Raw genomic sequence first — 15,318 nt, 5'->3', positions numbered from 1 at the left:
TAGTGCACGTATGTAGGGAGCATATGTATATTGGTCTACTCACGATTTTTATTAGTCGGCGAAAACGAACGTATATACCAGCAGTTTGTCATGTATATATGCTCGATCTCTATTATTTGTGCTTTAATCGAATGTGATGTACATCAGTTTGTCACTACATGCAGTAAAAAATGTCACTTCCCTTTTAGTCACCCCTCGACTAAAGGACTACACTTTAGGGGGGCTTTTAGTCATTCTGTTCGATATTTTAGTCACTAAAGTTTAGCAAAAAGAGCCAATGCTATCTCGCGTGTTGTAGACGTGCGAGACCTACGTCATTTGTTCATTCATTGATCATTTCTCATTATCTATATATAGATTGTATAGTCGCATGTTGTTCGCAGGCACACGGTCGTCGTCGTCATTGTACGGTGCAGTCCATGGTACGCGCGCCCACACCGTCCTGACTTGATCGCGCGGTGACAGCGGGTGAGGGCGTTGATCGACGTGGTGGGCGAATAGTGATGTTCAAACAGAACGTCTGGCCCGGTCCGACACGAGTCCGGTGAAGCTTGGTGATTTTGTATGAGTCAAGTAAGTTATGAGGTGTTTGGTTTGATGAATCACTCTATCCAAAATGAAGTGCTGCATCATGAGTTCATTCCTCAAATTTGGTGGGATGACTCCATTCCACATATTAGTACTAAACAAATAACTATGAGGAATGAGGTGGTGATGGATTAACTCACTCCATTCCACAAACCGAACAAAAAAGTGAGGAGTGAGAAGATGATGGACTACATCATTACTCAAACCAAACACTCCATTAAGGATCCATTTACCCGTTTTTCCAAGTTAAAAGACTTATGCATTCTACTCATAAAAAACCAGCTGTCCTGCTTCCCCCCAGCTCCGATTCAGAAAGGTTTCAGGGCCCCCCGTCAAGAAAGGCATAATAACCCTTCTATCCGGCCGAGTCCCGACCTCGGTCAGCCTAAGCTCGTCAGCCGACGAAGACACAAAAGCTTCTCGATGCAAGAAGCCCGGCCGGAACACAGCAGCCACTAGCTAGTGACACTCCACAGCAGTAGGAGCGTCGTCTCTTCCTTGAGCACAAAGCAAGCTCAAGATTCAGCTGGCACGGCGCACGTTCCCCGTCCAGCGACAGACCGGCCTGACCGACGTACTAGCATTTTCCCTAGCGGCAAGCAAGCATAGATACCAAGACTATACAACAAGCTAAAATAAAGGCGACACATCGTCGTCAGTCGTCACTCCCCTCCCTACGCCCATGTCCATGGACCATGGCCACTGCACTGCACTGCATGCAGCAGCCGTCGCGGCAGCCCCGACGTACGTGCCTTTGCAATTACATGCATGCATGGGCGACCGATGAACATCGTCCGACACCACCACCGCGGCCGATCCATCCCTTTTGCCTCTTTCCGCTGCGTCCGCCCGGCTTTCCGTAGTTTCCCCGGCGCGTGCTTTGGAGATCCATGGCATGCATGGCCGATCCACACCGCTGTTCCAGCAGCTGCGCTCCTTTAACCTCGCGAAAGCTAGCCATGCATATAATGGCCCGCCCCACTGCTAGCTGCCTGCTTCTGCAGTGCACAGCCGCACAGGGAGGACGACAGCCGGGGGCAGCCATGGCGCCCAAGGACAGAGTGCCTCTCGTCAGTGCCGGGCTCGCGGTGGCGTCGCTGCTGCTGCTCCTGCTTTGCGCCACTCGGTGCGGTAAGTACGTACTGCACTGCACTCACAATCTCACATTAATTAGTCTCACACGCACGAACCAACAGCGAATCATACGGATGCAGCTATCGATGCCGATGCGAATACGATCCTCCTCGTCACAATAATGCTGTAGCACTAGCTAATAAGTAATAGCGAAGCTAAGCGAGGGTTTTTGCTCGTGCTTGAATGAAGCAGAAGCGAGGGCCATGGCGGCGACGGCGAGGCGACTGAGCAGCAGCAGCAGCAGCCCGCTGCTCAACGCGCTGTTCAAGCTCAACTTCATCCGGACGGTGGAGCCAGCGCGCCGCATTCCGACCGCCGGCGACGAGGAAGCCGCGAGCGACATCAACTCGCCGTTCTGCGTCAACCCACCGGACGCGCCGTCGGCCACGACGCCGCCGTTCAAGCCCTTCACGCCTTCGTTCCCGGGCCAGGCGCCACAGCTGCCGCCGATCACCCCCGTGCCGCCGTCCTTCGAGCCCAGCCCGCCGGCGCCGGAGAATGGCGCCTCGGGTGGAGGCCAGGGTGGCGGTCAAGGCCAGGGTGGAGATCAAGGACAGGGAGGCGGTGGAGATCAAGGCCAGGGCGGAGGTCAAAGCCAGGGTGGAGATCAAGGACAGGGCGGAGGGGGTGGAGATCAAGGCCAGGGCGGAGGTCAAAGCCAGGGTGGAGATCAAGGCCAGGGCGGAGGTCAAGGCCAGGGAGGTAGTCAAGGCCAGGGTGGAGGTGGTGGAGATCAAGGCCAGGAAGGCCCACCGGCATCCACGACGCCGAACTCGCCGCCACAGGTCGGTCCGGGGGGCATACCATTCGGATCGGTGCCGCCGAGCCCCATCGTCGTGGTGCCGAGCCCACCAGGATCCGGCCCTGATCCCGGCTCCGGCTTAGGAGGCGGCGGCTCGGGTTCCGACGGCGGTCCGTTCCAGCCGCCGATCATATACCCACCTCCGCTGGCGCCGCCGCTGCCGCCGGGCGCGGGGCAGACGTTGTGGTGCGTGGCCAAGCCCACGGTGCCGGACCCCATCATCCAGGAGGCCATGGACTACGCGTGCGGCGCCGGCGCCGGGTGCGACTCCATCCTGCCCAGCGGCTCGTGCTACCGCCCCAACACCGTGCTCGCGCACGCCTCCTTCGCGTTCAACAGCTACTGGCAGCAGGCCAAGGCGACCGGCGGCACCTGCGACTTTGGCGGCACCGCCACCATCGTCACCAGAGACCCAAGTAATTCAGCAGCAGCTCCTTTACCTTCATTCTTTCAATGTTGTAGATTGTAGACTACTCTGCTTCTGACTAAACTGGTGCATTGCTCCGAGGCTCTGACTGAACTGAACTTCGGTACTTGCCTACAATACCACGATTTCTTCATTCTTGTTTAGCACTCCTAACCACACATTCTAGGTTTTCAAGGAATCGAATTGTTTCCTTTAAATGACTTCGCTCAAGCTGGCATCTTACCTTCTGTTTATCCCCTAAAAATGCCTTCGTGTTCTTGCTACTTGCGTGATAAATCGAACCCTACTGCATTTTCCTCGAGTTAACCGTACTATTCCTTGTTTCATCTCTGCAGGCTACGAGGAGTGCAAGTTTGATCTTATGTGAGGATGGAAGATACGTAGATATGCAGAACAGACTGTAGACCCCGTCCCAGTTCATTTGGGGGGGTATCATTCCTCTTGCTTCTAGGCCACGTCACTCCAGATTTTGTAACTAGCTCTTCTTCACTAGTATTGTTTTGAATTTTGTAAGACCAATCAGGTTCCTTAAAACCTGAAGCCATTTCGAGCTCTCCCCGCGTTTTGCGGTCGTTGTTTTGCAGAAAGGCCCTTCGTCTTTTCGCGATTCAACCCGCCGTCCTCGCCCGAACCCCAATCAGGTTCGGTTGGCGCCCCGTCGCCGTCCCCCGAGCACAAACCCTAGCTTCTTGCCGCCGCCTCCGCCTGCTTCGAAGCCCTTGACTTGCTTCACCGCCGTGACGAGCCTCTCAACAACCTCCGCCACAACGACGGTCACGAGCCCCTCCACCGCCTCCGACTCGTCGCCTCGGCCCACCGCTTTCTTACTAGGGCGGCACCGCTGTTCGCGCAGAGGAACAGAGATGCTGCATCCACATGGACTTCGCCGCCGCTGTCCTCCTCGAATCTACCTCCGCCTCTTCCGCCAACGTCGCTGGCAAGGAGATGTCTGGCCGCCGCCTCGCCCACCGCGCTACCCCAACATGACCTCCTCCTTGCTCTGCAGGAAGTCATACCTCGCGCTCCTCCACATGGTCCCCTGTGTCCCGCTCAGCCGCCTCCTCGACAACATCCAGGAGGTTTTGGTCGCCACCAGGCTCACCCTCCTCTTCCCCGTCGTCCTACTCGCGTTTGCCGCGTGAATCTTCCACTTCAGCTAGGCAAGTCCTCTCCATCTCCCTCTTCCTCCTCCTCCTACTGTCATTGTAACTTTTCCCCTTTAGTATGTGAAATGGTGGTATGTTCTGCGTTTGCAACATGCAAGTTTCACAGATGTTCAAATAATGCAACCAGATATTCATATAATGCACAGAGCCGACAGTGGGGTGTGCGAGGGATTGCTCGTGGTTTTGCTCCTGCATCTCTAGCGTAGTCCGCATCTCGTGCTTCTACCTTCCTGTTTCTATTGATGCATCTGTCTCGAGAGATACACTCAAATCTCCAGCCATCCTCTTCATAAGACAAACAAACCAGGCATTTTGTCCATGGATGTTCATCCTTCAAAGGTTAGTTTGTTACTATGTGTTGTTTGGATATTGTATATCCATTTGCTGTAATGGCACAAAAATTATCGCTTATAACTGGCAGTGATGCATTTTAATTATGGAAATTAGCATCCCACACATGGCTGTTTAAATGCTACAAAATCCTTGTCTTAGCTGGCATATTTAGCTTTAAGCGATTACGGATGATTTGTGTCCCATTACTTTATGCCAAGTGTTTCAAGTGTAATATGCCTGGATGATGTATATGTCTGAACAGGAAAACCAGTGTTTGTTCTTGATGCAAGAGCCTTCTCAGAAAATATTGAGTTATACCAAATTATATTCACAAGTTTTCAGTTGTCATCAGTTCATCAAGATTATTTATGTACCTGTACCTTTAATGGGAACCTTATTTTTTAACTTTAATGTAATTGAGTTGATCTGGAATTTCATTCTATTTATCCAGCTACCTTGTGGATTCACAGGATGTTGCAACTGGGGGTATCGATACAAATGCAGTAATCTTTGATCGGTCATCTGGTCAAATCTTGTGCACGCTTACTGGTCACTCAAAGAAGGTATTTCCTCATGTGATTTTGAATTTTGTTGTAGTTTGCTGCAAGCTGTAACATTGTAACTTCCATTACACAGATAACCACTTTGAAGTTTGTTCCACGGGATCAACTCTTTGTAACTGGATCAGCAGATAAGGCAATTTCCATTTACCATAGGTTTAAGTAACCACTGGAATAATATGGGGATGCGAGGGATTGCTCGTGGTTTTGCTCGTGCATCTCTAGCGTAGTCCGCATCTCGTGCTACTACCTACCTGTTTCTGTTGATGCATCTCTATGTGATTGTAACAACCAAGAAGCATATGTGGCCTCTATTTAATCCACCATAAAAGAAGTATTTGGCGCGTTGGCCCTATTTCTTTTCCGGTGATCAAGTACACTTGCAATATCAGAAATGGTGCTTTCAACTGTTCCCTTTTAAAATTTATGTCCTATTTTTTTGTTACAAAATCATGTTCCTGTTTTCATTTTACTCAATCGGATTGCAACTAATACATTTTTTTGTTCAAACTCATTATGTTTTCATGTTTGCATTTTCCTATATTTTTTGCCTTTGTAGAACAGATACTATGGAATTGAGATGTTTGGTTCTACATATATAGTGTAGGCATTGAATAAAATCAGGTCTGCATACTTATTTTTGTGCAATCAAAGTAGCTGTTAGTGGGTTCCTACTTCCTAGAATGACAATGTTGGTTTGGTTGAGAAGGATCTTGGAAATCAGAAAGTCTTGCTCTCAGGCATCAATCTCGATGAGGATGCAAAACCAAGAGGGGACAACTGTGAACAGTGGTCATTGTTCGTCGGCACTGGTAAAACTCTGCACAAATCACCAACAAACGCTTACACTGCACTGAATATAGCAATTTGATAACTTGCAATGGTCTATCTTATTTGAATTATATCTGCTCAGCTCAAGCATCATTGACGTTGGCGCTGGCCTCCTCTGTACAAGGCCAGGGGTAAGTGCCTTCCTCCCCTTTATTAGTTGATTCCTCATCCTCTCTGTCTCTTGTTTGTATTTTGTAGACCTGGATCCGAGATATCGCCAGCTCCCTTTTTTTGTTTTGGCCCTCATTGCTCTTCCCTACCACTAGACACCGTTGTAATAGAGTTGTTGATATCGATGTCGTCCGTGAACTGACTGTCGAGAAGGCCTCCGTGGATACCTAAGGCATGCAGCTCCTCATTACTTTGGTAATTTGTGAATGTCTTGCTTCTGTGAATATTTTATAGTAATTTCCATGTGACTGCATTCACAACTTGGTGTAGTGTGCACAACTTAATGAAATTTATATGTGAATAACTTAAATATTGGTGCCCATTTTAAGGTGTACTGACCCCAAGGCCGGTGCTGTTGACCCCAAGGCCGAGAACAAGGTGCTAGATTGAAGATGGCGCAGAACATTGCCATCTTGCTGCTCGTGCTGAATGTGATCAAGAAGAGGTCTGCAACGTGCTCTGTGATGGTGAAAAAATCCTCGCTGCACTACTTGCTAGATTTCAGTCATTTTGATTTGCTGCTTACATGCTGCATTTTCACGCCCGCATAGGATTAGTTTTGCTTGTCAGTTGTGTCTGACCATCTTCAGCTTATGACTGGACTACAGGCTACAACCATGCTTGTTCGTATATTTAGTATATTTAGCTATGTTTCTTTTTGGCGATTTAGTACCCACTATACCTATGCCTGTGGAAGTCTAGATCACCATCTCTTCAGGAGTAAGCATCTGGCATCTGCTACTTTATTTTAGACATATGTTGCCAGCTTCAGATATGTTCTTGACAACACTACCATCTAGAGAAATGTGAAAATATGTTGTTACATGGGACTATACATACCTACTGTATATTTAGACCTGACACGAATCTAAGTATATAGGAAAACTGCCAACTATTTATTAAAAATATAGACTTATTACATGGAAGGATCGGGTGACAAAGGTATGTGCTTTTCTTTTGGTTGCTATTGTTCAGTTCTCCAATCACTTATCATCTGTGCTTCTCATGCAGGCTATAGAGAAGATAAAATCTGCCAGGAATAAATCATCGCAAGGAAGGTGAGTATCTCTTGGCATCTTGTACAAACTACAAAGTGCAGGTGAGTATATTTGCTTCTTTAAATTGATCTTACTGCCCTAAAACTACTAATTCTCGACTTCATGTGACCAGACTAGATTTTTTTTTAATCCAGTTGCCACCACATCAGCACCACTGCAACGGAAAGTACCTCCAGAAAATGTGACCCCAACTTTCATGATTATATGTTATTCTTAGCCTTCTCTGTAGTCATCAATTCTAGATAGGGCATCTCAGTCTATGCAGGCCAGGTAGCAATTAGGTCAATAGAAGCTGTATCTTACAAGCATGTCCTCGAGACACATGGCAGCACTTTTTCATTTAAAGTCATATGTTACTCATCTAAATGCACTATAGGGTTGTTCTTCTGCATGCCAGTTGTGTTTGAAGAGATTGTGTAAACAAAACTTAATTATTATGGTTGTTAGTTCTTAGTTCATGTCTGTACAACTTCCTCCTGTTCTTTAAAGCATATATGTTGCAAATTTTAAGGCGGTTATGTTGCTGTTTTGCACTTTGCCCGGTAATGTGCTTGATCCAATGGTCGAGCTCAGTGCTTGTGCAAAGCACACATGCTGTCCACGGGAATAGTCACCACAAACGGTTGCAAGTGGAAACCAAAACCTTGTTCGTGGACGGCGGTAATGTTTCACGTGATCTTGTTTATTTGTCTCTGGTCAAGCGCCCGATAGGGCGCCTCTTTTCTAGTACTGTGCAAAGTTGAAACTAGAGGTCATTCCTTGACATATGTGATATAAAGGCTCTTACTCAGACTGCTGTCTGGCATGTTTCGCTTTCACTTTCACCTCTTTTTTTCGCTCAATTATTTTAAGTCAAATATGCTAACGTGATGCTCATGCATTCTCCGGAAATCTTTACTCTCTGGTGTCTAAGCTGTGGGATTTTGTTCTAACTGATCAAGATGGCATCCATCGACACTAACCGTATGTTTAATCTGAGGACAAGTTGAGATGGAGTGCGTGGCTTTTAGTCCTTTTTCTTAGCACGTATTGTAGACTTTTAGTCCTTTTTCTTTGACTATCTCCAACAATGCCTCAAACTAATGCCTCAAATCGAAATATAGGGCTCTACACAGGAAAAACCACTCTAATAGTGCCTCAATTCAACAAATTTTGTCAAAAAACTATAGGGCACCCTCTCAAGTGCCTTAAATATACTACACCGTAGTGGACTGCCCTATAATCTAGATTTGGGGCTTTACTGTTGGAGCAGAGTGTTTTGTTGGTGCCCTAAATTCTATAAAATTTACTTATTTTTAAATTATAAGGTATTTTTATAGATCACGTTGTTGGAGATGCTCTAATCAATACTTTTATTTATTTTTAGATAATAGCATGAAAAACCATATCCAGTAGATCCTAATAAATGCTCCTATTTTTTTGGTGACTCCCAAAACAAGAGCTCCTTCGCACAAATATTAGTCCAATTGTCGACGCCTCAAACCCACGATTTTTGCGTAAGGAACAGAACAGTTCAGCACGTGCGTGCATGGGCCAATAGATGGCTAGCATTTCTAGCGTTCTCTCTATCTTCACAAAGGTTTCTATCTCTTATTGAACGTGTTTTTATATATACTTTAGGGAAATGTTGGAGTTTGATCTGTTTTTTGGATCTAAATTATTGTTAGGGAGGTCTCCAATCTAAATAGTTGTTTGAATGCACTAGAGCTAATAATTAGTTGACTAAAAATTACTAATAAAGTTAGCTAGCTAACCAATAGATAACTAACTTACTAAAAGTAACTAATAACTAAATTATTACTAAGAGTTTTTTTGATAAGACAAGAGGGGCGAGCCCCTACTGAAAATTTTATTAAAACTTTAAAATAACAGAGTTAGAAGCAGACAGAAAAGAAGATTACAAAGGATAAAACAACCTAACTACAAAGGGAAAAGGAAAAGATACGAGGTCTGCTGCCAAAGCTGAAGCCATGCAGGAATTGTCGAATCAAAACGACCTTTAGCCCTCAGCATGACAAGATGAAGTTCCCTTGCAAACTCATTTTGGCAATGTTGCACAGTCGGGGCTTTATTCTGAAAAAGACATGCATTACGAGTTTTCCAAATGCTCCAGTTCATGAGAATGACAATTTCCATAGAGAATGAAACATTGAGTTGTTGCATTAGGTTTACTGCAGCGGCCTCAGGATTATCAATTCTGGGAGACGTCAAACCAATAGAAGTCCAACAAGCCTTTGCAAAGTTACACTTGAGGAAAAGATGGTAAAGAGTTTCTTCCTTTTGCCAGATGCAGTTCTCACAAGTGTAGGACTCGAGGTTCATATTCTTCCTTTTCAGCATATCTCTTGTATTGAGTCTGTTTTTTAGCCAAAGCCCAAAAAAAGACCTTATGCTTTGGTTGACACTTGTTTTTCCAAAGCGATCTGAAGATCTGGTGAATCTGGGTCTGACCCATCAAATGCTTATACGTTTTTTTAGAGAAAATGTCTGCTCGCCAAATGAGGAGATAGAATGGACCCGAGTAATTTCTGGCCCAATTCACAGTTCAGTCCAACAGAGCCGTGGCTCCTTCTCGCTCGCTCTCTTTCTCTCGCGACTCCCACCGCCGCCTGGCGCCGCCACACTCGGCCGCACTGCTCGCCTGCCCGTTCGGTTGCGCCGCTCACCCGCCCGCTCAGCTGCGTCGTCGCTGACCGCCCCGCTCGGACACTCCACGTCCATCCCCCGTCGGTCCGTCGCGGCGCCGCCACAACTGCTTTGCGAATCGGCGACCTGTTGCCGGCGACAGGACGCGGGAAGGCAGCCAGCCATCCAGCCTCTTCCTACGTCTGAATCTGAGAGACGTTGGCTGAGATCCATCTATCTTGCCGTTTCCTGGCGGTGAGCAACGCTAGCGCGCATGTCGTCGCGGCTGTGCGTGAAGAACCTGCCCAAGGGCGCCGACGAGAGGCGGCTGCGGGATGTGTTCTCGCGGAAGGGCGAGGTCACCGACGCCAAGGTCATCCGAACAAAGTAAGCAAGCTGAGCAATCTCTTACTCACCTTTGTATTTTTCAGTGCAAAGAATCTGCATGTAATTGAGCTTTTGCTTTTGGTCAGGGATGGCAAGAGTCGGCAGTTTGCATTCATTGGTTACAGAACCAATGAAGAGGCAGATGAGGCACTCAAGTATTTCAACAATACATACATCGACACTTGTAAGATCACCTGCGAGGTATTAATTGTTTTCAACATTTTTTCTCCTTGGTGCCGTGGTATCAGTTTGGTGAATTGTCTGCACTAGATTGAATGGGACAGTGATGAGTTTGGATTAGGAATATCTGTACCTTACATCTGTCTTCATGGTATTTGGCAGGTTGCCCGAAAAATTGGTGACCCTGATGCTCCTCGCCCTTGGAGCCGCCATTCTTTAAAGAAGTCTGAATATGGTAGTAAAGACAAGAATAATGCTGGAGCTGTTGATGCACCACCTAAAGGTTCCAACGCACAAGGAACATCGGCTCATGCTAGTGGTTCTAAAGGCAGTGTAGCTAATGATCCCAAGTTTCTAGAGTTCCTTGAAGCTATGCAGCCCCGTTCTAAAGCCAAGATGTGGGCAAATGATACAGCTGCTACTCTTGACACTGCTGCAAAAGATAGTGTAGTAGCCGCTAAAGAATCTAAGGGACCTCTAAAAAATGTTCTGACCTCTGAGAACGATTCATCTTCTGAAGACACTTCTGATGAGAAAGTGGCAAATGATTTGTCTTCCGAAAATGCTTCGGAGCAGCTAAAGACAGAGAATAAACAAGACAAGAATATGACTGATGCAGATTTCTTCAAGAGTAAAGTCAAGAAAAATTGGTCAGATTCTGAATCTGATGACGAAGGTTCTGCTCACCAGTCAAATACCACCACTGATGATGAAGACTCGTCAGATGAATCACAAGATTCAGATAACCAGTTGGCAGATACTAAGGGCGATCCTGACAAGAGAAACATTGTGGACAAGGACACTCTTGTGGAGAATACTGACTTGCAAGAGCCGGAGGATCTTGACAACAAAGAGAGTGAAGATCTTGATGGCAGACCAAGAGGAACTGAAATTCATGAAGATCAAGAAAGGGCAGATGAAAACGGTGCTCCAATTACTGATGAAAAGAAGTTGGCCCTGGAGACTGGTCGTCTATATATCTGCAACCTTCCATATGCAACCAGGTATGTGGACATGCCCTTGTCTGCTCATGTTACCTTGAATCATTGTTTTGTGTGTTGTGTATATTCATGACACAGCTGCATAGTTTTTTTTTAAAAGGATCTTGTTGCTTATTTTCTCAGCGAAGATGATTTAGTGGAGCTGTGCCGCCAATATGGTGATGTGGAACAGGCACATATTGTTGTCAATAAAGCCACAAAGATCTCAACTGGTAGAGGCTATGTGCTTTTTAGCCTTCCGGACTCAGCAGTCAGGTACAGATTAAAAATTGCAATGTATACTTGTGAACTTTAGGAGCTAGGACTCGCGACAGGGAGCTTTCTTGCAACGTGTCAATCTTCCTTTGGATATTCTTATTTATTTAAGACAATTCACCTTACTTGGCTCAAATTTATTTTGCTTTTTATTATCCTGCACGTAGTTCATACTTGTCCCTACATAATTACTAAGAAGATATTAAAGATTTGAGGGCAAAGCTGATCGATGTCTCAAACTTGTCCAATTCAATAATGAATGTATTAATCATAATTTGAGACACAATCACAGTATCACACCAAAGAAATGCACTTTTGTGATCTTTAGGACACAGTCGAATCTAGGACGTATCCTTTTTAAGACTACACGTGCAAGTTTCATACACTTCCTAGTTACTGAACATTCATCAATATGTGAGCTAGAAGTTTGTCTGAGACATGTTTTACTATCCATGCTTGTGTTGCGTTGCTTGCTTAAAGGTACATTGACCATTATATACCTCTAATGATGAACTGTTATTTTTGGCAGGGCACTTGATGAACTAGATAACTCAAGCTTTCAGGGACGAGTGTTACGTGTTAAGGCTGCTAAACCGCTAAATAAGTTGGAGTAAGAAAGTAGAGTTCCGTTTGTATTCTTACTTCTTAAATTAGTTACACCTGTAGTTTATACTGATTTGCTATTGAATTGTCAAGGTCTTTTCATGAAACTGCTGTGGAGAAAGTAAGTCTCAAGCAGAAAAGGTTGGAACAAAAGAAAGCTTCTGAGATCAGTGGGGATACAAGAGCATGGAACAGCTTTTATATGCGTCAAGATACTGTATGGTTCTCTCACATATTTGACATCAACTGTTTTTTGTCTGTTCAGTGTCAACTCAATACTCCTCTGATATGTTGTTTCTGAGATAATGTAGATAGATACTGGCCCACATGATCTTGTCAAGCATGTCTAATGATTGGGCTCTGCTTTTTCGTTTAGGTTGTTGAAAACATTGCAAGGAAGAATGGTATCAGTAAGAGTGAGTTACTCGATAGAGAAGCAGATGATCTTGCTGTTCGTATTGCTCTTGGTGAGACACACGTCATTGCAGAGACTAAGAAATTTCTATCAAGGTCTGGAGTTAATGTTGCTGCATTGGAAGAACATGCTTCTAAACGAAATGAGAAGTTCAAAAGAAGCAATTATGTGATATTAGTAAAGAACTTGCCATTTAATTCTACTGAGGAAGAACTCGCGACACTGTTTCAGAAACATGGTAGTTTGGATAAAATCATTCTACCTCCAACGAGAGTGTTTGCCTTGGTATGTTAGTATATTCCACTTGTGTTATCCAGCTGTTTTTATATATTGCAGCAACTTATGTTTTTACTGCACTTGACTTTTTTTAAACTTCTGTCACTTGCCATCTTGAGTGTCTAAATTGCACAAATATTGCCACTTGAGCTTATTTATCTTGAATTACATTTTTTGTGTGTCAGGTAGTCTTTGTTGAAGCAACTGAAGCCCAATACGCATTCAAAAAACTACTATATACACGATATAAGTAAGTTCCTGCAATATATTTAGTTTTTTATTTATTTCAGTGACTATCACAGCTCACAAACTTTTGCATTTGCAAGTGATTTATCCTTTTTCCCTCTATGAAGATATACCAGCTCCGATTCTTTTGGCAGTTGGTGTATCTACAGTTATTTATATAATTTTATCAACTACTTAATTGAGCTTAAGATAAGTTGCTGTGATTATTTGGTTCTTTCTTATGGTTATATCATGTTATTTGGTCGCTTGCTAGCTTGATTTTTTATTTTCACAGATGCATGTCTGTATCTTAGTCTCTTGTGGTGCAGGGATACTCCTCTGTATTTGGAGTGGGCACCTGAAAACATATTGTCTCCTACCTCAGCACCGGTGGATGAGGAAGTAAAAAACGAAGTTGGCGAGCGTATTCTTACTAAAGCTAATATAGATCAAACTGTAGAAGGAGTAAGCGCTGAAGAGATTGATCCAGATAGAGTGGAGGTTTGAAGCTTCAACTTAATTGCATGAATATCATTTTTATTTGTATGCTTGGCCCTCATATCTCTTTACTACACGCATATGGTAGGGTTTCATATGACAAAAACTTGTGTTCCCAAGTATGCACCTATTTTTGCATGTGAATTGCAGCATTCCAAGATTGCTTAAAATTATCTAGTTGCTTCGCATTGGAACCAATTTCTATTCTTAAAAGGTACCATCATTCATTGCAGTCACGATCTGTGTTTGTCAAGAACTTAAATTTCAAGACAACAGATGAATCATTGAAGCAGCATTTCAGTACAAAGCTAAAGAGTGGCAGTCTTAAAAGTGCAACGGTATGGATTATTGTATGTGCTCTTACTATGTATATCAGGAGCATACTGTTTTATCCATTTTCTTTGTCTGTCTTTAGGTGAAGAAGCATGTTAAGAAGGGCAAGAATGTTTCAATGGGATTTGGTTTTGTTGAGTTTGACTCTGTTGAAACTGCTACCGGTGTGTGCAAGGATCTACAGGTAACACCCATCCCTCCTCTTTTGTTTTCCTTTTTTCGCCTCTTTCCCTTAGATGCTCATATAGATGTGCAGCATGCTAAATGTTTCTTTGGTTCATAGGGAACGGTTCTGGATGGACATGCTTTGATCTTGCAACTGTGTCATGTGAAGAAAGATGGTCAAGCGGCAAAGAAGAATGGCAAGGATAAAAGTTCAACAAAACTGCTCGTGCGAAATGTAGCATTTGAAGCAACTGAGAAGGACTTGAGGCAGTTATTTAGTCCGTTTGGCCAGGTCAGTGTTCTCTCTTTTCATCTGAATTTAGCGCAAGTCCTAACTTGGGACCAATGGTAGTTAATGAGGTTACATTTTGTTCAATATTAGCCAAGTCCGTCTTTTCAGTTCTCATTGATCAGGAAAAAAAGAGTACTACCTCCGTTCCCGAATATTTGTCGTCCGCTAGTTCATTTTTGAACTAAAACGCGACAAATAAAAAAGAACGGAGGGATTACATTAGTTTCAAGTTGATAAGTAATTTTACTCTTTCCCCCCAGGAATCTTATGATTTGAATTCATTAAAATTGAAATTTGTAGATCAAAAGCCTCAGGTTGCCTATGAAGTTTGGTAGCCACAGAGGTTTTGCGTTTGTGGAATACGTCACAAAACAAGAGGCCCAGAACGCTCTACAAGCCCTCGCAAGCACTCATCTCTATGGTCGACACCTGGTAAGTGATCAACATGTCTTCCTCGAGCTTGCAATCTACTTTAGTACGTCGTAACAAATTATAAATCGAACTTCCTGGCTCCGCTCCAGGTGATTGAGCGAGCAAAGGAAGGAGAGACTCTCGAAGAACTGCGGGAGAGAACTGCCGCACAGTTTGTGGACGAAAGCAGCGGTTTCCAGAGCTTGTCCAGTAAGAGGAAACGGAGCATTCTCGTGGACGAAGGCTCCGTTAAAGTTTCAAGAATAGCAGAGTGATTATCTTGAGCGAGCACCTGAAATTTTTGACCAATGTTATGCAATAGTACCAGTTCGTTAGGGGGGGAAATGGGTTATCTTAGGTTGTTTAATGTTTGTGTGCTGTTTTAGAGCTGAGGAAAAGAAATGCTGAAAAGAATCTCACATCTTAATGCAAGAGCTGTCTAAATGCAAGCATATTTCTACAGCCTGTCGGGTCTCCAGCAAGCATATTTATACAGCACGATCTCAAATTTTATACACCACTGAACTGACCACGTCTCAATCTAATATATTCTCTCTCTCTCTATTGCTGTGTATACTAATC

At 44.5% G+C, this 15,318-nt stretch overlaps 2 protein-coding genes and 1 long non-coding RNA gene across 6 annotated transcripts; all 3 read left to right on the top strand.

The window, feature by feature from the left end:
* The first annotated feature begins 1,291 nt into the window (after positions 1–1,291).
* Positions 1,292–3,506, top strand: LOC118475653 (translation initiation factor IF-2-like). The gene is made up of 3 exons (XM_035963906.1): positions 1,292–1,719; positions 1,915–2,940; positions 3,287–3,506. The coding sequence occupies exons 1-3, from the start codon at positions 1,479–1,481 to the stop codon at positions 3,316–3,318; spliced, it is 1,299 nt and encodes a 432-aa protein (XP_035819799.1). The 5' UTR covers positions 1,292–1,478; the 3' UTR covers positions 3,319–3,506.
* A 1,945-nt stretch (positions 3,507–5,451) lies between these two features.
* LOC118475654 (uncharacterized) lies at positions 5,452–7,774 on the top strand. Of its 3 annotated transcripts, none has more exons than XR_004855052.1 (5): positions 5,452–5,634; positions 5,720–5,822; positions 5,924–5,972; positions 6,108–6,207; positions 6,342–7,774. It is a non-coding gene; the product is annotated as an uncharacterized lncRNA (long non-coding RNA). The 3 variants fall into 3 exon arrangements; XR_004855053.1 differs by having other exon boundaries at positions 5,452–5,822; positions 6,342–6,479; positions 7,024–7,774; XR_004855051.1 differs by having other exon boundaries at positions 5,452–5,822.
* Positions 7,775–9,563: 1,789 nt separating this feature from the next.
* Positions 9,564–15,253, top strand: LOC118475651 (multiple RNA-binding domain-containing protein 1-like). 2 transcript variants are annotated; one of them, XM_035963902.1, is made up of 14 exons: positions 9,564–10,082; positions 10,169–10,283; positions 10,425–11,266; positions 11,387–11,518; positions 12,048–12,128; positions 12,215–12,338; positions 12,498–12,821; positions 12,998–13,062; positions 13,367–13,538; positions 13,769–13,873; positions 13,951–14,052; positions 14,152–14,325; positions 14,626–14,757; positions 14,847–15,253. In XM_035963902.1, exons 1-14 carry the CDS (start codon positions 9,970–9,972, stop codon positions 15,009–15,011), a joined length of 2,646 nt encoding a protein of 881 aa, XP_035819795.1. In that variant the 5' UTR covers positions 9,564–9,969; the 3' UTR covers positions 15,012–15,253. The 2 variants fall into 2 exon arrangements, with proteins under 2 accessions (XP_035819795.1, XP_035819794.1); XM_035963901.1 differs by having other exon boundaries at positions 13,352–13,538.
* The last annotated feature ends 65 nt before the right edge of the window (positions 15,254–15,318 follow it).

This window comes from Zea mays, unplaced genomic scaffold, assembly GCF_902167145.1.
Source record: "Zea mays cultivar B73 unplaced genomic scaffold, Zm-B73-REFERENCE-NAM-5.0 scaffold_539, whole genome shotgun sequence".
NCBI classification, from domain to species: domain Eukaryota; kingdom Viridiplantae; phylum Streptophyta; class Magnoliopsida; order Poales; family Poaceae; genus Zea; species Zea mays.
The sequence above is the reverse complement of the archived record's forward strand: the minus strand, read 5'-3'. Positions and strand labels throughout refer to the sequence as shown.